The sequence below is a fragment of the Plectropomus leopardus genome, chromosome 21, assembly GCF_026936395.1.
Source record: "Plectropomus leopardus strain MGB_pleo_1.0 chromosome 21, ASM2693639v1, whole genome shotgun sequence".
Classification (NCBI taxonomy): domain Eukaryota; kingdom Metazoa; phylum Chordata; class Actinopteri; order Perciformes; family Serranidae; genus Plectropomus; species Plectropomus leopardus.
The window spans coordinates 16,905,796-16,932,482 of NC_142196.1; the positions used below are offsets into that span (position 1 = coordinate 16,905,796).

A 26,687-nucleotide genomic window follows, 5' to 3' on the forward strand; every position below is an offset into this window, starting at 1 on the left:
ACCTGAGAAAACTGTCTTGATTTCCTTCCAAAACATAGAAAGAAGGTAGTGAGCAGCAAAAGAGGAAATGACCCAAAAATTTGCAAGAAATTTTACAAAGTACAAGAAAAGTAAAATGACTCAACTTAAGTTGATACAGATTTTGATTTTGGTGTGACAGCTAAAATGTATTTTGATGACGTATATTCAGATGTTTTTTAAAAATGTAATACTGTTTTTCTGCAGGAGGTGAACGCTTTGGAGTGTGAGATTCAGCTGCTAAAGAATCTGCGTCACGAGCGGATTGTTCAGTACTATGGTTGTCTTCGGGACCTTGAGCAGAAGAAACTCACCATTTTTGTGGAGTTTATGCCCGGGGTGAGTGTTCTGCAGGGCATTTTATTTGAACGTATTTTAAACTTTCATAAGTCGCGTGTAGTTAAAAAGCAAGGCGACAGTCGTTGATGTTTGATTGAGATACAAAAACGTGTGATGTCTGTTGCATTCGAGTGGCTCTGGCTGAAGAGATAGGTACACAGACGTTTTAAAGACAATCGTCAAATCAAACCCGCACCGGCCACATCTGCTAAAAAACGATTTTGAAATGTCGCCAGCTGTCAACAAACATGTCCTCTGTGGTTGATGTCAGCAGAACGACTCAGTTTATGAGATCATTTTCTCACTAAATGAGCATCTTAATGAGCTGCTGTCGCCTGCGGACCCTGTCCCTGAGCCTGGTTTTAATATTTCCTAGGCTTTTTTTTTCTCTGAGTGGCGTTGAGTGTCTTAGTCACACATTGTCTGGAAATTGGGAATGTTTATGTTTCATCAGAAGTTTCTGGCAGAGGCAAGAGGGGAGGTGACAAAGCCAAGTTTGTGTGTGACTGCTCTGCACGGCTGCACCGCTGTGGCTGACCGATAACGCTTTAGTCACCCACAGGGAAGGGGGGAGAGGGGGCGAGTGTCCCTCTGAGAGCCAGAGAGCTGTTGAGGTGTCTTGCTGACAGCTGAAAGTGAAGAGCGAGAAGTTTTGTTTTCACGGTGTGAGTCCTGAACTGCGTCACAGGTGTTACTGGAGCAGGTCTTTGCTCCTGCGATTTCCTCACGAGGAACCGAAAACAGGAAATGAAAGGAAATGCAGAACACTGAAGGTGTTTGGACTTGAAATCAAGCAGATTTCTTTCAGCACATTGCTGTGTTTCAAGCGCTTTCATAATAAAACAAAATAAATCTGTTTCAGCTGGAAATGTTGTTGCAAGTACGCATACTTTCCTTAAAGAAAGACTGAACCAATTTATATCCATCATGCACATCCATTCAAAGCAGATCTGTATTTTAATACCCTTCAGCTGTGACAACACTGCAGCTAGTGTAAAGATCATGAATGCATTTCTCAACCTTTCATTCAGCATATTCCATTTAGATATTCTGAATTAGGCCTTTTTTCTGATTTTCAGCATTTTCTAATAAATCCATGTGGGATGCAGTATTATTGGGGTTTTAATCGCATTAATTGGACATGTATACAGCACATGAGGAATAGGCTTCACAAATGGGGTTTTTCCTGCAGTTTGCGACACATGGCCTCTTGATTGTTTATGGTCAGCTCTGTGTGTTGTCATGGATAAGTTGTACACAAACCAACTGTGCAGCATTTTGCAGGGCTGGGTTAGAGATGCATTCCCAAAAGAAAAGCCCACATTTCCAGTGGTCAACTATTGCCATTACATACACTCTAACTCTTTGGGAAATACTGCATTGTTCTATATTTTGGGGCGATTAATGACATGTAAGGGCACATTAATCGGAGTAATATAGCTGCTTATAAACAGGAATATTAGTGGAATATTCATTTTTTTATTAGAAATGTTACCAGCTTAGTAGGAATATTGACTTTTTCAGAATAAGGGCAAACAAAAACAGAGTATTTTGTGTGTGTTAACACTCTCTCTGTCTCTCACTGTGTCTCCAGGGTTCAATAAAGGACCAGCTAAAGGCCTATGGGGCGCTGACAGAGAAGGTGACAAGGAGATACACGCGGCAGATCCTCCAAGGAGTGTCTTACCTGCACAGCAACATGATTGTACACAGAGACATCAAAGGTAACAGCAAACTAGTAAAGGTCAGGGTCGGGTTTTAATTGGATTTGTAATCAGTCGACACCCACACTGGAGACGCAGCTGACAGAGTGCAAACAGTCTTTCTTCGTACTGCAGCAACTGTTGCTGAGAAAACTCACTCATTTTATCCTGGTTGATGTTTCCTCGTTTGGTTATTCACCGTCTGCAGAAGGAGCCTGGAAAAAATGTGCTATTTTGAACTTCCCCCTTTGAGATATATTAGGCTACATGCTGGTGAAACCGGCTGGTCTAAAAATGTTCAACACCGGATGGAAAGGCTTTAGTTTGGCTGCCCGCAGCTTCGGGGAGTCGCTGCCTGGTTCAGATGCGGCGAAGAAGAGGGAAGTATACTGTCTGGTGGGGAAAACAGATAGTAGGTCTCCCAGGACACAGGCAGGCCCAATGAGAGCATATACGTGGGTGGGATTTTCCACTTAAAAATGCTCTTCATGTGTAATATATGGTGTGTGCTCATCTCAGTGCACAAGAGCTCTTCTGTTTGCAGTAAAAGAGCTGTCAGCACATGCGGTTTTTGCAGCTTGGCATCGCGGCCATGACAGTAGACTATAAAGTTTCTGTGAATTTAATGTTCCAAATAAATGATTTATTACAGTCTCACATTCTCACAACAGACGTGCAGGCAGTGGAAACAGGTTTAAGAAGTGAGAAGTTGGGAGTAAAGGTCATGTATTTAGTCTCTCAATCTCCTCTGTGCAGCCGTCTGTCTTACAGTGGGTGTGGAGAGTGAGTGGCGAGTGGTGTACATTAGTCACTGATCAAACAAGTGGAGCGCCTGAAGGAAATGGGATAGACTCAGCTTCATGTTGGAAAATGACTAAAGAAGGAGGAGGAAGGGTGTTTGATGCACATGGAGCTGACAGTTGATGCAATATTTCATCCTCTGATTTGCGTAAACCAAAGAGGTGTTCCTCAAGTGTGAGAAAAGTATAGATTCAAGTAGTGGGGGAGGAAGTATTCAGTTTCTTTACTTAAGTGAAAGTACTAATACAAACACTGTGAAACTACTATGTTAAAAGTAAAAGTCCTGCATTACTTAAGTTAAAGTAAGCTAGCATAATCAGCAAAATGTACTTAAAGTATGAAAAATAAAAGTATCCAATTTAGAAAAATAAAAAAAGACCCCCAAACTATCCCAAATAAATCAATAAAACAGTCAATAAATAAAATGACTTAAGCATATATCAGAATAGTTGCCTTAGTGCCTAATTGAAAACAACAATAATAATAGTAATAATAATAATGATAAAAAACAAAACTGAAAGCTATTTAAAAAAAGGAAAGAAGTACCTAAGTCAGAAAAAAAGTAAAATAAAATACAATAAACACCCAAAAACTGAACTTATCAAAATAGTTGGCAAAGTAACTAATTAAGAAAAAAAAAAGAAAACTAAAAAAATGACTGAAATGTTTATAAAAAATGTTGCCAATGAATTTTCTGTCAGTCAGATAATTGATACATAGACTAATGGCTTTACTTTTTTAAATTGGTAGGTAGTTTAATTTTTTTTTTTTTAAATCATATTTTATATACTCTATATACTCTATACTATTTTTTTATGCAAAAATCCTAATTTGTATAGTAACTTTAGTTATTAGATAAAGGTAGTGGAGTAGTAAGTACAATATTTCCCTCTGAGATGTAGTGGAGTAAAAGTACAAGAATGGAAAGAAAAGATTCAGTATAAGTACCTGAAATTTGTACGTAGGTACAATTCTTGAGTAAATGCATTTAGTTACATTTCACCACTGGATTTTGGACAGTGTGCTATTTATAAATACTGCTCTATGGTGTACTTTGTAATTTTATAAATAGGTTTACCAGTGCGTCAATCCAAGTCATAGGAAAAGTTTCCCCACAGTCAGTTGAAGTGCTGGCACAGGCACTTTGTAACCACACTACATTAATTGAACCTCCAAACTGTCAAAGTATCCCTTAAAGGATATTGACAGTCCTCAGGAGACTCTTGAATAACTCTGAGCTCATTTTGTTTCATTCCACCAGGTGCTAACATCCTGAGGGACTCCTCGGGGAACGTGAAGCTGGGCGACTTTGGAGCCAGCAAACGTATCCAGACCATCTGCATGTCTGGTACAGGAATCAAGTCCGTCACTGGCACCCCCTACTGGATGAGCCCTGAAGTCATCAATGGGGAGGGCTATGGCCGCAAAGCTGATGTATGGTAAGGAATAAGATCAGATGGAACTGTAATGAGGCCCAGAGGGGATATTAGTCTGCTGCAGCACAAAAATATTTATTACAAGGGCAAAAATACACTGTCGCAGTAAAAGCAGTAAAGTTGCCTCAATAAAGGGGTGATTAAGCAATAAATTGAATGGAAACAGTTGTTTTGATGATGTGTACTGTATGTCCAGTGACACATTTAACATGTTAAACAAGATCAGTTACATGTAGCAGTCACCAAGACATGGATTACAAAACAGAAATATAAACTTGTGTTAGAAATACAGGGCAGGTCTGAACAGATCAACACAAACAACACCTGTAAAATAAAATGTATTACAGTGCAGTAAATACCACATTTGTGAAGCTTATAGTGAGGTAAAATTGTAGAAAAAAATATAACCTCCCTAACAAAATCGTAAAAATACTCAGACATGACTAGTGCGGTTTTTTTTAATTGTTTTTTTTCTGACTTTGCATTGTAAAATGTCAAAAATAATTATTAATAATAATACTAACTTTATTTATATAGCACCTTTAAAAACAGAGTTTACAAAGTGCTTTAACACACAAAGCAGATGCGCAGAAACCTAACTCATTAGATTATACTAGATGTTCTGACATTACTAAAATCTCCTGGATTGTTTGTCCTCAGGAGTGTCGCCTGCACTGTTGTGGAAATGCTGACCCAGAAACCTCCGTGGGCCGAGTACGAGGCCATGGCAGCCATTTTTAAGATCGCCACCCAGCCTACAAAGCCTTTGCTTCCTGAGGGTGTGTCCGACGCGTGTAGGGACTTCCTGCGGCAGGTGTTTGTGGAGGAGAAGTGGCGGCCGACTGCAGACGTTCTGCTCAGCCACCCGTTCGTCCAGGGAAGCTTCTGAGCCCTGCGGACCCCCTTCCCCTCCCCTGCCTGCCTACGAGGCCTCCGAGACACCGGCGCCTCCCCTCCTCTCCGGCCCGCCCCGTCCCCAGGGCCCTTCCCCCTCTCTTGGTCACCAGGCTCCAGGGCTCAGCATCACTCCAGCTTTCTGCCCTGTCATCTATCACCAGTGTCAGCCTTGTCAGGACCCCTGCATCTCTCACCAACTAGCTCAACCCGGATCGCTCGCTGAGAGGCCAGGTTGACTGCTGTCAGACCTCCAGAGTCCTCCGAGGCGTCGCAGTGTGTTTCCCCAGGAGGAGACTGACGGGAAAGCACTTAGCAGTCTCACACGCTACAGACTGCTGTCCTTTAACAAGAGCAAGAAAGAGGCCAAAGTTAGAGAGCAGTGACGTCTCAGGCTCTCTGGGTCTTTGCTCATTTACTGCCGCAGAACAGTGTTGAGGTTTGGCTTATGTGATCATGACTGACTGGTGACATTGATCACATCTGATAGTACTGTAAGTTACTCACCAGCCCTCATTAGCTGTGTGTGGAACTAAGATGGCAAAATATTTTTATACGGCTTACAATAACGCATACAGTCATCTTAGCCGATGAGTTTTCTATTGTCACCTGCAAAATGTAAATGTATTTTTGTCAACGCCTTACAATAAGACTTTGTAAGTAAGAATGTCTTTTTTTAAACATCTTAGAGGGGTTGCATTACCCAACTTTCATGGCACTCAGAACCCCATTTAGAAGGATTGTCAATATTGCACTTTTGATATCATGCATTGAAACATTTCCAACATGCAGGATAATCAACCAAGGAGATATTTTTCTATTTGAAGCATTTTTTGTATAATTTCTTAAAGAAGAATTGTGTAGTGTAAAGAAAAGAAGAACCAAACTTTTGCATCAGTGTGCAATGTCTATAAAGCAATACCAACTTTACTGTTGGAGTCTGTGACATCCATTCTAGCTTCCCATGCAGTCAGCCTTGAGTCCATCGAAATAAAGTGGCCAAAGAGATGTTGCAGAGACAGAAATCTTAGGCTTAAAGGGATAGTTTCGGGTTTTTTTAAGTGAGGTCGAATGGGTCACTTAACCATAGACAGCAGATGTCAGTCAGCACGGTCCCAGTTTGGAGAAGCAGGCTGGAGTCTTCATATGGAGGAAAAATGAATTGTCAAAAATTCATATTGAACTGTAGATTAAACAAAATAACACAATAAAACAAGCTAACTAACTGATCGAAGCAGTAGACCAGCAACTTCTGTGTTCAGCAAGCCCAAATTAATGTTTTGCCTTTGATGAGAGATGGGGAACTTAAGCTGATTAGGACTTCCTTGTTGGAACAGGTTGTCTGACGGAGAGTTAAAGTGGTGAAAATACTCTCTCTCTCTCTCTCTCTCTCTCTATATATATATATATATATATATATATATATATATATATATTCTTTATGTGCAACTTTTTTTAGGTAGCTAAAATGTGTTTTGCTGTTGACCTCCATCTACATTGCTTAGTTACCAAGTTGCTACTCCAGCCTGCTTCTCCAAACTGGGGGTGTGCTGACTGACATCTACTGCATGTAATATACTGACTTTGAATAAGTACCCCCCCAAAAAAATCCATTTCAAAAAAATCCAAACTACCCCTTTAATGTGCAGTATTAGTCATGTTGGACTGTTTTGTCACCTCAGAGCCCTATAGCCTTTTCTATGTTACGGCAGCTTAGTGTACGCAGACTGCACCGACCAAAACAGATGCATTGACGTCTCATTGTGTTGCAAAGTTGCAAAATTAGAATTAAGCGTCTCATTTTTTGTTCAGTATGAATCCAGTCACCCCATGCCTTTACTTTGCTTTCCACACTATATGAATGAGTCCCTTAATGACCACTTGACAGCACACCTAGTTGTGTGTGATGTCACGTGAGGTAATCTCGCCAAAAAAGGGTCAAGTTGGAAATTCGGAGCTGAGTGCCACACTCTTTAAAGTGAGATGAGGTGAAACTTAATGGTGAGATGGTTGATGTTGGAGATGTAGCTAGCTGTAATACAGTGGCACTTAAGGAATGATCAAATCTTTTTTGACCCTTGTCAGTGCCTTATCTGAATGTGCTTGTAAACACAAATGTTCACTGCCAAAGTGGAACGCTTCTTAATACGGTGAGCAGCTGTTCAGTAGAGAGCACACACAGGATTTGCTGAAGTTCTTTTATATGGAAAAGAAGAATATACTGTAAATACATATTGTTCTGCACTTTTGTATGAAATTTCTTTACATTATATACAAATCTATTTGATGAAATAGTTACAATATACAGTAGATTGTACTGTGATTTAGACAGGGGTATGTATGATTGTCTCTTTGAGAGCTGGTAGGCAGTATGAAAAGGCTGTGAGGCTTTCGATTGGGACAGAGTTTGTTAAGTCTTAATGACAAAGCCTTGAAACATGAAATGTATCAAGTTGTTGATCTTTTGTACATTTAACTTAATAAATCCAAGGTCTAAGACTTTTCTTGTGTGATTTTCTTGTGTTGTTTTGTAAAAAATAATTTTATCCACTCTGATGTTTTTTTTTATGGAGCTAATATCAATATTTGCACTAAACTATCCAATTTTGATCCTATTATAGTATAAAATATAGTAAAGCATTACATTAAAAGTACATGAGAGCATTTTTGCCCCTTTAAAATTCCTTATTTTACTCTTTTCCTTATCATGGTTACAGCTGATTAGGGGAACAAATAGAGCAAATACAGCTCCTACTTTATCACATGCATTGTTATATATATATATATATATAATTCTACATTTAATTGCCTGTATAACTACATTTCCCTGATTTAGGCTTACTTTTTCAGTGACTTTCATTTTATTTGTCTATATTTTTTTGCACAATGGTCTTTCCTTCTTTTTTTAAATGTCATACAGCCAGATGCATATATATATATATATATATATATATATATATATATATATATATGTGTGTGTGTGTGTGTGTGTGTGTGTGTGTTTGTATATATATATATGTATATATGTATATGTGTGTAGGCCTACTGTTTCAGTGACTTTCATTTTATTTTTATATTTGTCTATATATATATATATATTATTTTTTTTTGCAGAGCCTTTTCTAGTAACAATTTTGTTTTGTTTTGTTTGACAATTTTTACTTATATAGAGCGTTAATTTCAAATACTTTATGTCCACTCGGGTCGCTTAATCTTTGGTGATACATCATAAACGGAGCTATTCGCTTACTAAATTTTGCATTTATGAAAAAAACAACAAAAAAAAACAAAACAAAACTGCGACGTATTGTGTAAAAATAATTGGAGCAAATTAAAAAGTATGCTCATGACGGTAAGAGTTCCTAATCGATATCGCATCTTATTGGTGAAAACTGTATTTCTACGCTTTAGCTGAGGGCGTCGCAGCTGTTTAATAACCACCAGCTTACAAAACCTGACGTTTTGTAACGTCGTGTCTGAAAACGTGCACGAGCTGCGGCGGGCAGCGAGGACCGACAGACCCGGGGGACGCTTCTCTGTAAATCCGCAGCAGCCTTCGTGTTTCTGACACACAAAAGTGGACCATTGCTGCTATACTGAAAACGACAAGTATGTCTGCGTCCCGTACAATCATATGTTTACTGAGAAACGACTTACGTCTCCACGACAACGAGGTAAGACTGTGAATCTGTTACGAACCCAAAGTCGAATGAAATTCGTCGTTATTTAACTTCAGGCTACTTATTTAACATAGAAGTAAACGTGCCTGATGCATGGTATGTGCCTTAGATGTAGTATTTGCTTTGTTACTTTGTTACTTTGTCATTACGGGAACATTTTGAGCACATTATGTAGCATTGTTGACATAAAGCTACTTTTGTTTCGCCCGCAGCAGCAGCAACAATGTCACTTCCGCCTTACATTTCTTGAGAATAAAGGCCTCCTCTTCAAATTAAAATGACCAGAAAGCTTGAATTTGTGTCAAAAACTGCTCAAATTTATATGTCAAAATTGTTTTCCTGACCCACAATTTGTCCCCACCTTGTCATTTTTCTGTCTAGATTTTTAAGACAAACACTAAAAGCCTTTAGCCACCCATATTGGAGAATGGTACTTCCAGCTTCTGGTTGGATCTGTTTATTTAATAAAAGAGGGCATTGTTTCCCCAAATATAGAGAAGATAAGAGAAATGCATGTGATGACTTGAAACGTTAAACAAATAAATGTTTTTAATTCTCTCTGGCATGTTGTAGTTGTGTAAGAGGCACTTGCAGCAGCCATATTTGTAGTTCCCAAACAGTTTGCTCCTAGAATCAAATGTGCTATTTTATATTTTGATTTGTTGGCTGTAATCATGCCATGTTACATTTACAATACAATGTACTTTATTGTCACTGTAGGGACATTTGTCTTGTATTGCAAAGATAATGCCCATAGGGTTAGGATAAAAACAATAGTCAAACCCTTACATTAAAACACACACACACACACACACACACACACACCAGTCAAAACCATAGACTACAGTCTATGGTCTAAACAAAAACAACATCAGATGTACCATTGCACATATTGCACATACATTGTGCATAACACACCCAGTAATTAAAACACCATAAGACTATATAGCACACAATTCCTCAAGCAGGTTTGTTTAAAAGTTAGTCAGAGATAGGAATGAATGAGTTTTTAAAACGCTTGGGTCTGTAGTGGGAGACTTTGCAAACTCACCCGTTTAAAAAAATAAAAAAATGATGATGATGATGACTAAAAGACAATGGTATAACACAGAATTTGTCATCTTTGTATGCAGCTTTTCCACTGGGCCCAAAGAAATGCGGAATACATTGTCCCTCTGTACTGCTTCGACCCCAGGCATTATGTGGGAACTTACAACTATAACCTACCAAAGACTGGGCCTTTCCGCCTGCGCTTCTTGCTGGAGAGTATCAGGGACCTCCGAAACACATTGCTCAGCAAGGGCAGGTAACTAAACAGCCGGTCACTGACTGGTCTTCCTGTATGTGACCTCGGGTTATGTCTTTCTCTGCTTTATTTGCAATGTTGACTTTCTCCACAGTTCTGTTTGTGAACAAATGTTACACTTTGCAGGATTTTATAGTCACAGATGTAACAGGATCAGGACACACCTGAGCTCATAGAGGGTTATGTTTATGTTAACATGGGTGCTGCACACACTGCTCCCGTCGTTTTTACAGGCCAGCTAGGGGAAGTTACTAGCTCTCTACCCAGGATGCAGCTTGCCTGACATGGTGTTACCCGGGACTGATCTTGTGTATGTTTGTTATTATGTGCGTGCGACAGCAACCTCGTGGTGAGACGGGGTAAGCCAGAGGAGGTAGTTGCAGACCTCATCAAGCAGCTGGGCTCTGTCAGCACTGTAGCTTTCCATGAAGAGGTAGTTTTTGAGTTTTTCTTTTTTCTTTGTAATAATCATGATTATATTGCACCGTCTGTAGATTTTGACAGTTTTTCTTTGCGTGCAGGTAACATCAGAAGAACTGGATGTCGAGAAACGAGTGAAGGATGTTTGTGCACAGATGAAGGTCAAAGTTCACACCTGCTGGGGGTCCACACTGTACCACAGGGACGATATTCCATTTAACCACATATCAAGGTGAGAGAGGATACAGCTAGTCTGTGGGACAAAGCATCAAGTTCTGCTTGTTATTGATTCTGGCAGTTTTATGAGAGGTGTAGATTAAAGGTAGGATTTAGGGGGATATATCAACAGAAACTGAATATAACATAATAAGTATGTTTCTTTTGTTTAGGGTATAATCACCTAAAAATAAGTAATATTTGTTACCTTAGAATGAGCAGTTTATATCTTTAAAATGGGTCCTCGCCCACAGCGATCGCCAAGTTGTACTGCCATATTTCCACAGCAGCCAAAAACTGACAAACCAAACACTGGCTCTAGATAGAGCCTTTACCGTTTAAATGTCAGCCACCCTTGTTAGCAGTCCCTTCATGACAGAAAGTGTCAGAAAAACAATGATTTTTAACCTGAAACTACTTTATCCAGTGTTTTACTGATTTAAATAACCAGGTACATTTGTTTTGGAGTGGAAGAGACCTTTGCAGATAATTTGGTTCCTGGTAAAAACCTCCTGAACATCTTAATGTTAAGCTATCAGAAAGAAAAAAGACCACACATTAGTAGGCGCTGGACTAGCTGCCTGTCTCTGACAAGCCAAATAACATAGTAGAAACACTGATTTTACAATAATTAATTCTGATATAAATATGTCCATTTGTACACCCACCAAATTCACATCACATTATGCATACTCTTATTGTGATGGCCCACCAGCAGATGGAGACATGAAATGAAGTGCTTTTATGTATGTAATATTGATCCTTTTTAAAATAAGAAAAATACTTCAACTTAGGGTTGATTTTTTTGTGTTCACTCACTAGATGCCACTAAATCTGCCTAAATCTTACACACTGGAGCTTTAAAAAGGTTTGCACATCTTGTAACATTTGTTCTTGGTTTATTAGGCTGCCTGATGTGTACACTCAGTTCAGAAAGGCAGTAGAAACCCAAAGCGGGGTGAGGCCTCTGTTTCCAACCCCTGAGCAGCTAAAGCCTCTCCCACAAGGGCTGGAGGACGGAGCCATTCCTACAGCAGAAGACCTGCAACAGACAGGTGAGTGATCCAAATGTTTTATCTGCTCAATCCAAGTGGTTTAATTCTCCCTTTGTGTCTTTGTGTTCTGTGAATCTGCAGAAATGTCTTTCAGTATCACCAAGACGAATTCCTGTACATTTATTTTATGCGCTTATGAAATTGACTTTTGTATAAATGTCTTTGTGCGCTGCTGGCAATGAGAAAGCACAAATTGCTCATTTTCTTCAGCGCCTCTATTAAGTAAATCCACACTGCTGCTACTTCCAGAATTCAATAGGCAGACTGCTGAGCACAGATTTACTGCCAGCAGCAGCACACTGCCTCAATTTCCGTGTTTATGATTAAGCTTTTACGATTCTGTGTCTTAATACACATCAGGGAGTATTTAACATCTATAAGATCAGTGAAATGCTGAAATGCCTCTCTTGTTTTATTCTTACAGAGCCTGTGGCTGATCCTCGCTCAGCATTCCCCTGCAGTGGTGGTGAAAGTCAAGCTCTGGCTAGACTAAAACACTATTTCTGGGACACTGTGAGTACTATTTTATTTTATTTTATGTAACATAAATGTTACCATTTCATGCACTGTACCAGATTATAGCTTTGAGCTAATTCACATCTACGGTCCCTCAGCAGCTCATAAAAATACACAGCACAGTGACATGACAATGCTAAGATGTACAAGAACAGAAAAAAAAATCCTTTATAAACAGGCACAAGCTGCTGATTTAAAAAAACTCATGGTGATGTTATCTACTTGGTGTGATGAGTATGTGTTATCTGTTTTTCAGAATGCAGTTGCAGCTTACAAGGAGACTCGTAATGGCTTGATTGGTGTGGATTATTCCACTAAATTTGCCCCATGGTGAGTGTTATTGTATCATTTCCTCTACTGCTGACTGCTTACTAGAGTCTGATGTTCCATTCCTATAAATATGTCTCTAACGGGGCTGCTCTGGTAATCTACAGGCTGGCGATGGGCTGCATTTCCCCCAGGTATATTTATCATCAAATCCAGCAGTATGAGAGGGAGCGAACAGCCAATCAGAGCACATACTGGTGAGTCTGGAGTCAGAAAAGACTGAAATACTTAGATGAGTGAGGTACAAAACAATAAAAATAACATCTCTTCTATCATAGGCCACTGTTTAGTCACACGTAATATAATATGTCTTTCTTTCAGGGTCATTTTTGAGCTTTTGTGGAGGGATTACTTTAAGTTTGTAGCCGTTAAGTACGGAAACAGACTATTTCAGATTCAAGGTAAAATGAGCTCAAGTTCTCAACTCTTTCTTTTTTTTAAATTTTTAAATGTAAGTGTGTTGTATGTAAATTTCGAGCTCATGATAATTTTTATCTTAGGACTTCAAGACAAATCTATTCCCTGGAAAAAGGACATGAGGCTTTTCAATGCGTGGAAAGGTCTGTGCCTTTTTTTCCTCATTTTTCACAAAATATTCTCAAACAAAAATCAATTTAAGTGGTGCGCTGGAAGTGTAAGTGGCAGTGTGTGTGTCAGTCACTGAGAATATGTGTCATCACAGAGGGGCGGACAGGAGTGCCCTTCGTGGATGCCAACATGAGAGAATTGGCGCTGACGGGCTTCATGTCCAACAGGGGGCGGCAAAATGTTGCAAGCTTCCTCACAAAGGACCTGGGCCTAGATTGGAGGATGGGAGCTGAGTGGTTTGAATCCCTTCTGGTAAGTAGATTATAAATTTGTTTTAATATTTAAAAACTGAAAATGAATAGTAAGTGATTAATTAATTAATTATGTAATAAATTGATTTCATTATGTAGATGTTGTGGAAAAGTAAACTTTTAAGCATTTTAATAATTTTGTTTTCACACATAGATGATAATCCTCACAAGTGCCTTGACCTCATCATTTTTTAAAAAATGTTATATTAATTAGTTTTCAGGCAACAAAACATACACGAAGAATAAAAGGGGGTGCCACTGCATTCAGTTTGCAACTTTTGATACGTGAACTTCCTCTTTTTCTCTTGTCTCTGTCCATTTACTCCAGCATTGTGCATGTGTCCCTGCTTTAGTCCTTAGGTGAAATGTCAGTTTTTTGCCTTGCCCTCATCATTTTAAATTTTCCTCCGAAGGTTGACCATGATGTCAGCAGCAACTATGGCAACTGGCTTTACAGTGCTGGTGTAGGAAATGACCCCAGAGAGAACAGGAAGTTCAACATGATCAAGCAAGGCCTCGACTATGATGGCAATGTATGTGTTGTAAGATGCATGAACTGTTTTCAGTCCCCTTTGACTTTTATCTGGAGCTTACTATTGTTTGCACGATTGATGTCTGAGTCACAGTGGTTTTGCGATGGTATCGCGGTCATATGGTGGTGGTGGAATTAATATAAATGTGTAGAAAGCTGCGAAATGGAAGATGCATTCACTGAATGATTTATTGATGCTTTAGGGTGACTATGTGCGACAGTGGGTTCCTGAGCTGCAGAAGATCAGAGGAGCTGACGTGCACACACCCTGGACCCTCAGCACTGCTTCACTGTCACACGCTCAAGTGTCCCTTGGTGAGACCTACCCCACCCCCATCGTCATGGCGCCTGAATGGAGCAGACACGTTAACAAAAAAACGGTGGGTGTTTGAGAAAAGGGAAGTGGGTAGTATGATTTAGTGCTGATGTTGTAATTGCTTTTTTTTCATCCTTTATGGCTGTAAACAAAACTGACAGGATGTAAATACATTTACTCACATACTGTACTTAATGTAATTACAGTTTTGTGACACTAAAGTATTTTACCTTTAGATGTTAAACCTGTGGTTCCCAAACCTTTTTCCTTGCAGCCCTTGACAAAAAGAGCAAAATCTGGTTGAGTCTGTATTTCGATAGCAGTTCCACCAAAGAGAGATTTCTCCTATAAATGTCTCAAATAAAAGAAATTTTCGATGTCCAAAGAGGCCATGACCCATCATATTTATTTATTTTTTCAAGTGTTACTTATTCATCGATGCAGAAATGTTATGTAATACAATGTAATATAATGAGTCACTCACATGTGCCATGACTTTTCTGCAGAATAAGCACTTTTACTTATGATAAGAAAAGGTCCAGTTTGTAGGATTTAGGCATATATACTGGAAAAAATATTTAAAAATAGCAAATAATACATTTTTGTAGTAAGTATGTTGTCTTTAGTGTAGAAAATAATAATCAATGTGGTTTTTTAAGAGTTGTTAATACCTACTTAAGGAGTAGGTCCTCGTTTTTGGAAAGTACCATGTTGCCAAGTGCCCGTCTGTAACATGCCGAACGGTGCAGGAGATATACTGATTTGTAGCGTAAAACTTCTTCAATCAGTGTTTTAATCACTTGGTCCATTTGTTTTGGGGAGAAAGAGACCTCTGCGGATAATTTGGCTCCCAGTAAAAACCTGAAGAGTTTACACTGAAGAAATAATAAGAGTGAAAAGATTCAGCTGGTTGCAGTATGCAGTTTTCAAAGCTAAAGCTTAAAAACTGCTCCTTTAAGCGGGATTTTGAATGCAGGACTGTTACTGGTAATGGAATATGTCACAGTTAAATATTGGTAAGTTAAAGAAAACATTTAATTAAAGAATATAATTACTTCTTGCACAACTGGCAAACAATGATACTTACTAGTTTTAAATTTAATGTTGCCTCACTGTTAAATTTTACACAGTCAGTAAATGTTTAAGTTCTTTCATTTCCAGAGTGGCACGGGGCCTTCACCAAGAGGAAAGAAGGGCCCATCTCACACTCCTAAACAACATGGAAACAGAGGCATAGACTTCTATTTCTCCAGGAGCAAAAACCTGTGATCCGCTTCACAGCAAACACTCAACAGGTGGACGGACTCTCAGAGGAATAAAGCTCCCGTGATGCAGACGTGGACTGTCACTGTAAAACCTGTCACTATTGTGCAGATAGAGGGAAGTTGTCTGATGAGGATTGAGGAAATGTATGTTCCTGCTTTTGACTAAATACTTGAGAAATGTCTGATCTAAATGTGGGCCATCAGTTCTCTAAAAAATAGGCCCCCTAAAGCACCTTTTATGGACTTGTTTCCTGTTTGGCTGCAGCAACTGTAAAAGCCATGCTGGGGTTTTTAGTTTTGATGCAGTGGATCGGCTATATGCTCATATTTTTGTGCAGATTGTTTTGCAGTTTTCTTATGTCTGTTTGGATATGTATTTTTTTCTTTTTCTTTTCAGAGATTGCCTTTTTGTGGCAGCTGCAAAATAAAATTGCTAAATAGAGTTTTTGTTATGTGATTTTGTTATGTGGTGCATAAGTCTAAACCTATTTTCACATTAAACTGGACCTTGACATCTTGATTTCGCTTTCATATGAAATATTACTTAAAGGAAGTAGAGCTGAGCTTGTTCTGGTAATTATGAATATAGATAAAGGGGAACAGAAACACTTCAACACCAATCTGTGTTTCCACCAACATTTTCTTGCATTGCCCACTGCTACAAACTATTTTACTCATCTGAATGAGAATCTGTTTCGTTTCTGGTCACCAAAGCGATGCCAGTAAAATAACCGCTATAATCTTGTGGAAATACACTGGTCACTGGAAGGTAAACCAAAAAAAAAAACAAAAAAACTCTCCTCCCCTCTGTGACGCACTATTCACTTCATCACTTCCTTGTTCTGTCATTCGGCGGCTTGTGAAACAACTCAACGTCAGATCACGCTGAGTTTGGCTACAATGTCTCACTGATTGCATTTTTAACCTAAGTTGAACTTTTGGGAACTTTTTAACATGGCTTGTGCCGCTTCAGGAGAGGACTTATGGGCGATTCCTCTCATTGCACTGAATATGAATGTGAGGAAAAAGTTGGGACTGTACCTAAACCCCAGAAACACAGTGGCCGCTGACTGGATGACTGTTGCGGAGGCTATGGCCTTCACTTACCTGGAGATCAAGAACTATGAAAAGTGTAGAAGTCCCACGGAGAGGGTGCTGGAGGACTGGCAGGCTCGATCCACAGACGCGACGGTGGGAAAGCTGCTGTCGATCCTGTCAGAGGAGGTGGAGAGGAAAGACATTGTGGAGGATATTCGTCCTTTGATAGGTGCGTTTGTGTCATTATATGATTTGTTTTGTTTTGTACAAGTGCATAGTGTTTGTTTATTTATAGATTGAGCCTATTTTTACCACTCTGCCCTGTCCCCGTGCACCACAGGAAGTGATTCACACGCCTGTGCTCCCTTACTGCAAAAAAGTATATATGCACGATAAATTTGGAGTGTACTGCATGAAGAAATGTTTGCACAAATATACTAGGCGTGTGAATAGCGTTTCAACTGTATGAGATGTTCACGGTACGATAACGTTTCAAAACATATCGCGATTTCAAGGTATTACTATATTGTGGAATTAACTTTGTCCGTGAGAGTAGCCCATAAAGGAATGAAAACAGAGGAGGTAGTTTTGGTTGAACAAATATTTTTATCACTATCATTAATACTTGAAACCATTTTTAAATAGAAGTAGGTGTAAAAAGTTTCCCATTTGAAAATAGCCAGAGCAAAGGTCACATTCTCCGTCCAGTCGCACTTTTTAAAAAAACAAACAAAAAAAAAGATAGCAATTGTGCAAGGTTAATGATTGTGAACTTTCATGTCACAGTATACCTTAAAACCGGTATATCACTGCAACTTAAAGTGGGTAAGGTATGTATGTACAAAGGCTAAATTTGTCCTCAAAGTGATTTCAGACAATTCAGTCCACTTCCCGTAAGATATTCCTCAATGTACTGTACACAATGTGTTTGTGTGTGTTGTTTTGTACCAGACGAGGATGTCAGGAAGTATTGTGAGAACCAGAGGAAGAAGAAGGCTGAGCCCCCACTTCAGGTTCCTGAGGTGGACAGCTGTGTCCCTCGCACGCCAGAGAGGTTTGGTATTACCCTGGAGGACGACCCTGAAGGTCAGTATTATTATAAGCTTTATTTTTGTTTTCATTAAAAAAAGATTTATCCAAACAAAAACTGCCGTCCAACTCTTGCCAGCATTAATTACATCACTTTGGAAACGCATACTTTTCATAATTCAGCACAATGCAGCTAATCATTGCTTCATTAAACAAATTTGTTCCACAGTAATGCTCTTTGTAGGTTACATTGTACCAACAAATTCTGGTAAGACATAACAAGGAGTGGTAAAAGTAACTAAATACATTCACAAAATTACTGTACTGAGAACAATTCTGGAGTACATGTACTTTACTTGAGTATTTCTAGTCTACAAGATTGTACTTTTCACTTCACTAAAAGTTTAAGTTTCTAGTAATTTGTTCCACACACAAATGTAATCAGAAAAAATAGACTGAAATATGAGTAGTATATAACGTTGCAAATTAGCTCGACCATAGCCAACTACAACCATAAAATTCTGCAAACATGTCAACGCATCAGTAATAATAATCCAATTATGTATGCATATATTACATATATGTATATGAATTATGAACCATGAGATAGTGATAGCAGCGTTATTTTATAGTGAGGCATCACACAGGAAAAGGTCCAGCTCACTTCCTTATCTGACAAGTTATCTAAAGCTCGAATCGCTCATGGCTGCACCGCTGGAACGTTCTCTGCACAGTCTTGCGGTTTTTCTAATCATGCTCTTGCTTTGCTTCTGTGAAATACATATCAGTTCTGATGAAAAGTAGTTTTTTTTCCTCAGTTGCAAGTGACTAGTGACTTCACAAGAACATATTAAGTTACCGTATTGAATCCAACTGTGAATGCAGGTGCTCCTGAGCTGTTTGATGCCTTCATCTGCTACTGCCAGAGTGACTTTGTGTTTGTCCATGAGATGATCCGCGAGCTGGAACAGACAGAGTGCAAGCTGAAGCTATGTGTGTTTGACAGAGATGTCCTCCCAGGCTCCTGTGTGTGGACCATCACAAGTGAACTCATTGAGAAGAGGTGAGATGCCAATACAGGTTAACCATGTCCGGTCACGGACACTTTGGGTTGATCCTGTGCTTTTTAGGTATTGTTGGCTTGCAACATAACTTAATATTCTGATGTAGCACACACTGTTTTGTACACAGTCCTCAAAATGTATTTAAGCACTGGCATTTATTAACAGACAACAAAATATATCTTAAAGGACCCATATTATGCTCATTTTAATATTTATGTTTTTATTCTACTAGAACATGTCTGCATGTGTTAATGTAAAAAAAAAACACCCAGAAAACCCAACAAAAACCTAAGCACACACATTTTTTTACTCATATTGTCGTCCTGAACATACCTGTATTCACCCTTCATCTAAAACACTCTGTTTAAGTGCCTGTTTCTTTAAGGCCCCCTCCCAAAAAAGCCCATACTGCTGTGTTTGGTCAGTGTTTCCCTGTCTTTCTCATCTGTTTTCTCTGTCTTTGCACCATCATTGCAGCCTGGGAATGGCTGTAACGGCACTGTAGCAGCAGTTTCTACCTTAGTATAGTGCCCTTGTTACATCACAAGTTCACGGAAGTCCTAACGGCTTGTTTAAAGGCATACTTTCAGTACATAGGCTATGTGCATTTCTCTGTGGATTGAATGTTGTGACTTACTCTGTATTTACACAGCACCTATGCCTGCTTTATAAAAAAAAAACATCTGGAAATCTAACTTTTTAAAATATGAGACCTTTAAAATCTGTGCCTCCTTTTATAATCTGTATGGTAAAAAACAAATTAAAAGCTCACAGGTGTAAAAGACGTGAAGGTTTCAGTCATGGCAGAAAACTAAACTTTTTTGCTAATGGTTTCATTTTAAATTTAGATTTAGAAAGCAGACAGAAAGTGAGAAATAAACGTTTTCCTGTCTTAAAATCTCCCTTATTTCTGGCTCTTTCAATGACTGTAATATGTGATCATTTGTGCAGGTGTAAGCGGATGGTTGTGGTGGTTTCTGATGAATATCTTGACAGCGACGCATGTGACTTTCAGACAAAGTTTGCTCTCAGCCTCTGTCCTGGTAAGTTAATAGTTTGTTGTGTTAAAAAGCTTAAAATTAAAAGCTCTACCTTTCTTTTTTCCAGTGCATGCGTGTACATTAACCTTTTATTATTACTGCTGTTTCAGGAGCTCGAAGTAAACGGCTCATTCCAGTGAAGTACAAGCCAATGACAAAGCCGTTCCCCAGCATCCTACGCTTCCTCACCATATGTGACTACACCAAGCCTCTGACAAAGGGCTGGTTCTGGGTACGGCTGGCCAAAGCTCTTGCACTGCCATAATCATGGGCCAGGGAGTTAATTGTCTTTAAAAGATTTGTTTTCTTGCCATCAAAGGGGATGTTGGACAATGGCCAAACATCACAGGTGAAAGTGCTATTGCTTGTGATCTACGTCCTGCCAGCCTCTGAATGCACTCACCGTGTACTGTGTGTATACAGTATATATAAAGTGTTACTATTTGTGTTTCTCATGGAGGTGACATTGATTTTTGTTGTCACTGCGAAACACAAGCTGCACAAGGGTATCAGCAAAGTTCTCACTGCACACAGCCATTATTATGTTTTAAGAGTAATACAAGTTGTGCCTGCGGCTGTTTTGTATTTCTGTAAGGTATTTTGGTGCAAAGGATGTAATTGTTTTCAGAGCACCACATACTCTGTAAAAACTGTTCCTTTTTTTCTGCACTCACCACTTCCTTTTGTGAAACAACTTTTATGTGAGATTGAAGCCAAAGACGAAGAGATATTGTGACTATTTCACTTGTTCAATTTTTCTGACTGCTGACATTCTATCTCTTCCACTTTCTCCACCTGTCATCATGTTGTCTTTACATTTAAATTTCCACTTTTGATATGGTGATTTTGGGACTCTTTCATAAAAGTGAATGTATTCTACCTTTTATGGTTTGTGTATTATTTTCACAAAATCATTATTTTTAAATAATTCATTTATTCATTTTATTTACTCACATATCAAGGGTAGTTTTATTTTATTTAAAAAGCAGTTTTACAGTCATGAAAGTACAGTATGTTCAGGTTTTCTCCAGCGTGTGTCGCGTTTGTGCAAGTTGTACATTTTATAAAATTAACAGAGGTGTCGCTAATTGAATACAGAACTAACACATGAGTAACCAATCACAGAACAGCTAATGTGGTGCTGTCCAATCATAGAACAGGACGCTCCTGAAGCAACACGCCTCTTTTCCTACACGTTTTTGTGTGTAATAATGGTCCCTGAGTATAGCTTGTCAGGTAGCATTTGCCGGGCTGTAAAGTACTGAAACGTGCTAGATCAATTAAACTCTTCTCGAGAAAGAGGATTTGAGAGTGTAATGTGCTAATATGAGTAAAAAATGTGTGGTTTGTTTGTTTTAAGGAACGATCGAAAGCCTACCAGCCCAAACTCCGGGCGTTAAAGCTCTTTAAAAATCCAGCAGCCCGCCATTAAAAGTGTGGCGGAACGCACAACGGGTTGATTCCTTTTTGGGCAAGTTTTACCTAACACCTAAAAACTCTACGTGGTGCTTGTTTTTACTTAGAAATTACAGTTAAGAGATATAATTATTTTTCAAAATCCTCACATATAAATCGCCATTTTTTGTGTAGCTAAAGCTTTAAAACTCCAACGCGTGCCGCTTTACTAACAACAATTACTCCGGAGCAGTGCGGTCTAACGTCCCACACTCAATATGTCCGCCGCCAAGGTCCACATTAGCTCGGTAGGAATGCGGTAGGCGGGGCTGTTACGCTCGTGTCAAACTTTGGGAATGACAGGAGTGCTGCAGGATTCGCAAAGAAGGGGAAGTGTCGCCCTTGTTGGTCCTGTTTGGATTACTTTGACTTCTTTTTCCGTACAGTCTTTGGATTCAACACCTTTCTACAGATAGCACGGCCCCAGCAGACTCCTCAGCCATGTCGGAGGACCTGAGCTCCCAAACCTGGTCCATCAACAAAGATGATTATGAGCTACACGAGGTGATTGGTATGTGATCCTTAGCTTGTTAGCTTAACGTAACGATATGTTTTCAACCGACAGTGTGGGAATTTATGCCTCTAGCTTAATGGAAATGAGGTTATCACAGCTAGCTAATATCTTCCAAGTGTACAGCGAGCAGAAGGCATCTTCTTTCTCTGGAGCTCGGTTAAGTTCATCACGCTCGGCAACTTGGCAATCCTAGCCGGGCGGTGTTGTGAGTCAGTGGAATGTTTCCAGTGAGAGCGGTTACCCCGTCCACCGGGGCTATGCCGGAGTCGTAAACGAGCGTTATAACGGTAGTCTGGTCAGGCACTGACTATTTGCTGGAAAAGAACCGCTTCCATTTAGCAGTCGTCATTTATTTGAACAGCTAGCTTAGTATTGTTTGATGTACTCTGCATAGACGGCGTCATATCTATGAAATAACATGAATATTTGCTACATCCCGTTTTCATCTGTCAGTATATTAGACTGAGCCCAACCTGCAGAGTCGGTTTTAAACAAAAGTGACATTACAAATAAGCAGTGGTGAAGTACGAGTAAGTACACATACTCAAGTACTTTACTTAAGTATAAATTTCAAGTAGTGGTACGTGACTTAAGTATTTTCTTTTCATGCCACTTTATACTTTTACCCCACTACATTTCAGAGGGAAATATTGAACTTTTTACTCCACTACATTTATCTGAGCGCTTTAGTTACTGCAGATTAAGATTTTTGCATAAACACAAGAATTTATAACATAAGATATTTAATTTAAGTTAATTTAAGTTATTTTTTTTTAAATTATTGTAGTTGTGTTTCCTCCACCTTTTAATCATTTTTGAAGAGTTTTTTTCTGTTTTTTTTTCTCTAAAAAATAGGTTTGGGGTGTCTTTATTATTATTATCATTCTTCTTCTTCTTCTTCTTCTTCTTCTTCTTCTTCTTCTTCTTCTTCTTATTATTATTATTATTATTATTATTATTATTATTATTTAAATAATGATGAGATTTTGGGGTGCTATTTTCTATAAAGATAAAGATTTTAATATTTTTCTGCATTGGTTACTTTTACTTTTGATACTTTTAATACTCAGGACTTTAATTGTAACACAGTATTTTCACAGGGTATTATTAATTTTACTTATATAAAGGACCTGAATACTTCCTCCACCACTACAAGTGAGATTCTCAAAGTTACCTTTTCATTTGGTGGGACACTGCAAATGCTAAAGCAAAATCTGTTACTACGTAAAACAGCGACCATGGTAAACTTTTATACAGTGTGCGTGTGTGTGTGTTCACGCCCATTCCCAATTAAAATATACTGGATATTCAAGCACTGAACTTTTTCCAAAACACTCATGTTTCCAATGCAGAGTCCAGAGATTAGACTTCAGGGTCCTTCCCGGAGTACGGTATTGTTTTGGGCAATTTACTGCCTGAATTAATCCAGTTATGCGAGAGCTCTTTGGAGAGGATTAATCAGTATTAAAGAGCTTCTAACCACATCCCTCACAGAAAATGGGAAAAGTCATTTGATAATTTGCTGAGTAACATCATCAATAACGCTTTATTCAAACCAGTCTGCACTGAACTTACAAGTATGCTAGTGGTTTTTAGGCTAATGTTTCTTGTTAAAGCACAATGATTGCTTTATTTGTATGGCCACATTTCTTTCAGAGTGAAAGGAGGCATAACACCTTTCCTGTGCAGTGTCAAGCCCTTTAGAGAGCCCTGAGGATGGCTTACAGGTTGGCCGGCCTGACGAATGACAGCTTTACTGTTGAGGTTCTGAAATGTTACCACTCCATAAATACCTGACCCGGACCCACCTTTGGCTGACTTTCTTTAAGAGGAAGAAGGAGAATAAGAAGGAGTGTGTAACACATAAGCAAAGTATTGTCCTCTTAAATCAGTTAGTTTGTGCCTCTGGTTTACTTTACCTAAAGTGGTGCGTACTTCCCCTGCAGGGAATCTGTGTGTTTATAGAGGGTCCATTCTGCTGGCCCTTAATTAACCTTTTTTGTATATTTTTGAAAGTCTTGGATTTAACTTTAACCCATTTCTACATTTTCGGTTTCTTGGAAAATGTGATCTGAGGCACTCCGCAAGATAACGCCCTGCAGTTTAGCATGCACACAGATAAAGCCCCTCTTGTACAGAAACAAGTTCTGTGGCATTTTCCTACGCAGTGTGTGAGACAAATTATGTGCATAGGTTTGAAACTGGTAAGGCTATTTAAAGTTTGGATCGCGGCATGCTCAGGGCAAGGGGTCATGATTATCAATTTAGCTTTGGAAACGACTTGTGCAGTCCTTATAAAATTGCCGAAAGCTCATTACGAGTTGTGCTCTTAAATGTGAAGGAATTGGTCTACGTTGTACCTAAATTAGCAGAAAACTCTGCATGAGGCTGTGTTCCCAGGCTCCCTGTGAATACGAGTTAAACAAAAAAGCTCCTGTTTGGCATCTGCTTCTGTTCATATTAAACCTTTCAAGCAGTCCTGAGGAGTTTAATCACTCTTTTCCCTCTCCGACAGCCTATGCTTGATTGCCATATTACTAACGCAACTTTTGAACAGGGTACTTATGGATCCTCAGTAAGTATTAAAAGGCATTGAATTCATAGATCTAAAAATAGGGCAATAAAATGGCTTTAAAACCAAAAAAATGTCATTAAAATGTCTTTAAAATCTTTCAGAAGTCTCATAAAGGCTTAGACAGTGGAGGTAAGATTGTTATGAATCTTGTTTTTTATGACATCGAATTGCCAAAGCTCAAAATTAGGGGTAACTTTAAAAAAAAATCTAGCCCAAATGCCTCTTGCATTAACATCACCAACGAGTTGCATTTTATGTTACAATAAATTTTTGGAATATAAAATAAAATACCCTCCTTAACCTTGAGTAATTTATGTCGATTTATGATTTCTTCCCCTTCAGTATTGGCTACTGAAAAAATATCTTAAATTTCAATTGAAGTGGCACTGAAAGAGTCTTTAAAAGTTTTAGGAACACTGTTTAAAAAGTTGAGCTTTAGGTCTCAGTTGCTGCAGTTTTCTTTCTCAGGGTTCCTGCTAGATCAATGATCCGTTTCTTTCAATTATTTATCATGTCAAGTTCACAATGAGGAAATAGGCTTTTAGTCAAAATGAAGAGCTTTGGCTGTTCCTTTCATGTAGACAGGATTGCACTGAATCAGTCCCTTCCTGACACCGTTTTCCTCAGGTTACCAACCTGATATGTGCCGTCAGGATTTCCTTAAACATATTGCCCTCTTAAATCACAGTAGAGAATTTAGCTACTCTGGGGAAAAGAAGATAGCAGCCTCAATAGGGAGGATTTGGAAACTTAAATTGTCAAAGAAATTGCTGGAGTGTTTGCTGTCAGTGTGTGTGTTCATGTTTGGATGGCATATTCTTGAGGTTGCACAACAGTCAGGGGTGGGCTGTGGTGTTTTGGAGTGTGTATTCAGGGAGGAGCGTGGGTAAACACAAATACAGTACTGAGCACTTCAAATTTCCAAATTAGTACAGGCTGCTGTTTATATTAGGGATTTAATATAAATAGAGTTTTAATTTAGATCTTAATCAGATTGTGTCTCTCCATCTTTTCCTGCAGTGATGTTTTAACTGCTTATAGCATCACTGATCAAATAAAAAAGTGGGCTTTATTATAATAGTAATTTTCCTCACAGCCAGATAATATCCCACCAGAACGTTCAGTACAGTACGAGCACACGCTCATAAAAAAATGTAATTATAGTTACGATATCTTTCCAGCACAAACTCAGTGCAAGAAATCCAAATATAAGATGTATATATTCAAATCACAGAAACCTAAATACCAATAATTTATCTTTCCACTGCTCTTAAAGTAGTGGCCCTTGCTGTCAACTTTACACGTCTTGGCTGTGACCATGTCTGCTACCCAGTAGGGGTGGGGGAAAAATTGATACTGTATAGTATTGCGGTATTTTTGTGTGGCAATATTGTATTGATTTGAGACTCCAAGTATATAATTTTAGTCTACTAGAATAATATATGTGTGTGTTTGTGTGTATTTTGTCAACTAGATACATTTTGCTGCAATATAAATGTTTAAAATGAGATGAACAGACTACAAACTTTTATGTTATTGGTAGGGTTGAAGCAATATACCAGTTTCAATATACCAGTTTTCAACTGTGATATTAATGTTGCAGGTTTAATATCGCATACTTTTACTTATCTATGGTATTGAAAAAAATGCAATCAGACAGAGAATCTCTTTCCCCATCGACTGTGTTTTACACATACTTCCATTAAAAAAAAAATAGTCTCAACGTTCAGTTATTATGAAGTGTTTAACCAAACACAACTGCTGTTATTCCTCTAAGGCTAATTTAAACAAATGATACCAATAAAACAAATAGTGTAATATGATTTACAGTGAAACTATGATATTTTCTGTGATGTTTATCATATCGTGAAAATCTCCTACTGTTGCAACCCTACTTATTAGATGATACAGCTGTTGACGAAAATTTCCTTTGGGGTTATACCCTGCAGTTGAAAAACGGTATTAAATTGCAGTATATTTCAACATATGTTATCACAATACTCAGCATACTGCAACACATTTAAAATCACAACAATATTGTATCGTGACTTAAGTGTTGTGATAATGCCGTGTCTTGGGGCCTCTGGAAGTCTAAACCCGTACTACCTAGCAGGAAATACCTGCTGTTAACTAACCGTTCCATTTGAAAACACAATAGTTGAACCTGTGAAGTTCCTACGTCTACAAACTGTATGACAGTCGCACCATTATGAGGTGAACAGAAAAAAATGCAAAGTGATCTTGCTTGATTAACCAATATTGTCTGGTGTGCCATATGTAGCATATTTTGAAGACGAGCCCATGGGGCT

At 38.7% G+C, this 26,687-nt stretch overlaps 4 protein-coding genes across 5 annotated transcripts in view; all 4 read left to right on the top strand.

The window, feature by feature from the left end:
* map3k22 (mitogen-activated protein kinase kinase kinase 22) overlaps window positions 1-7,690 on the top strand; it is a 52,533-nt gene extending 44,843 nt beyond the window's left edge. The window contains exons 15-18 of the mRNA XM_042510172.2: window positions 226-357; window positions 1,952-2,081; window positions 4,123-4,300; window positions 4,958-7,690. Of these exons, the coding sequence (XP_042366106.2) occupies window positions 226-357; window positions 1,952-2,081; window positions 4,123-4,300; window positions 4,958-5,186 (669 nt within the window). The 3' untranslated portion in view covers window positions 5,187-7,690. The remainder of the gene's footprint in view (window positions 1-225; window positions 358-1,951; window positions 2,082-4,122; window positions 4,301-4,957) is intronic.
* Window positions 7,691-8,634: 944 nt separating this feature from the next.
* Window positions 8,635-16,105, top strand: cry-dash (cryptochrome DASH). The gene is made up of 14 exons (XM_042510288.2): window positions 8,635-8,865; window positions 10,005-10,177; window positions 10,517-10,610; window positions 10,699-10,829; window positions 11,720-11,868; window positions 12,293-12,381; window positions 12,641-12,714; window positions 12,819-12,908; window positions 13,033-13,112; window positions 13,212-13,271; window positions 13,394-13,551; window positions 13,964-14,083; window positions 14,286-14,462; window positions 15,560-16,105. Exons 1-14 carry the CDS (start codon window positions 8,803-8,805, stop codon window positions 15,665-15,667), a joined length of 1,566 nt encoding a protein of 521 aa, XP_042366222.2. The 5' UTR covers window positions 8,635-8,802; the 3' UTR covers window positions 15,668-16,105.
* A 394-nt stretch (window positions 16,106-16,499) lies between these two features.
* myd88 (MYD88 innate immune signal transduction adaptor) lies at window positions 16,500-20,713 on the top strand. The gene is made up of 5 exons (XM_042510290.2): window positions 16,500-16,930; window positions 17,653-17,787; window positions 18,616-18,793; window positions 19,746-19,837; window positions 19,945-20,713. The coding sequence occupies exons 1-5, from the start codon at window positions 16,618-16,620 to the stop codon at window positions 20,097-20,099; spliced, it is 873 nt and encodes a 290-aa protein (XP_042366224.1). The 5' UTR covers window positions 16,500-16,617; the 3' UTR covers window positions 20,100-20,713.
* Window positions 20,714-21,291: 578 nt separating this feature from the next.
* Window positions 21,292-26,687, top strand: part of oxsr1b (oxidative stress responsive kinase 1b) — a 53,201-nt gene continuing 47,805 nt past the window's right edge. Inside the window, exon 1 of one of the 2 annotated variants that reach the window (XM_088071864.1) lies at window positions 21,292-21,800. In XM_088071864.1, the coding sequence (XP_087927990.1) occupies window positions 21,731-21,800 (70 nt within the window). In that variant the 5' untranslated portion in view covers window positions 21,292-21,730. The remainder of the gene's footprint in view (window positions 21,801-26,687) is intronic. The other variant, XM_042510308.2, reaches the window with a different exon arrangement.

Coding starts and splice junctions, on each gene's coding strand:
- cry-dash (XM_042510288.2), top strand. CDS start 8,803: ATGTCTGCGTCCCGTACAATCATATGTTTACTGAGAAACGACTTACGT. Junction 10,611..10,698: donor CTGTAGCTTTCCATGAAGAG/GTAGTTTTTGAG, acceptor CTTTGCGTGCAG/GTAACATCAGAAGAACTGGA. Junction 11,869..12,292: donor AGAAGACCTGCAACAGACAG/GTGAGTGATCCA, acceptor TTATTCTTACAG/AGCCTGTGGCTGATCCTCGC.
- myd88 (XM_042510290.2), top strand. CDS start 16,618: ATGGCTTGTGCCGCTTCAGGAGAGGACTTATGGGCGATTCCTCTCATT. Junction 16,931..17,652: donor GGATATTCGTCCTTTGATAG/GTGCGTTTGTGT, acceptor GTTTTGTACCAG/ACGAGGATGTCAGGAAGTAT. Junction 18,794..19,745: donor AGTGAACTCATTGAGAAGAG/GTGAGATGCCAA, acceptor TCATTTGTGCAG/GTGTAAGCGGATGGTTGTGG.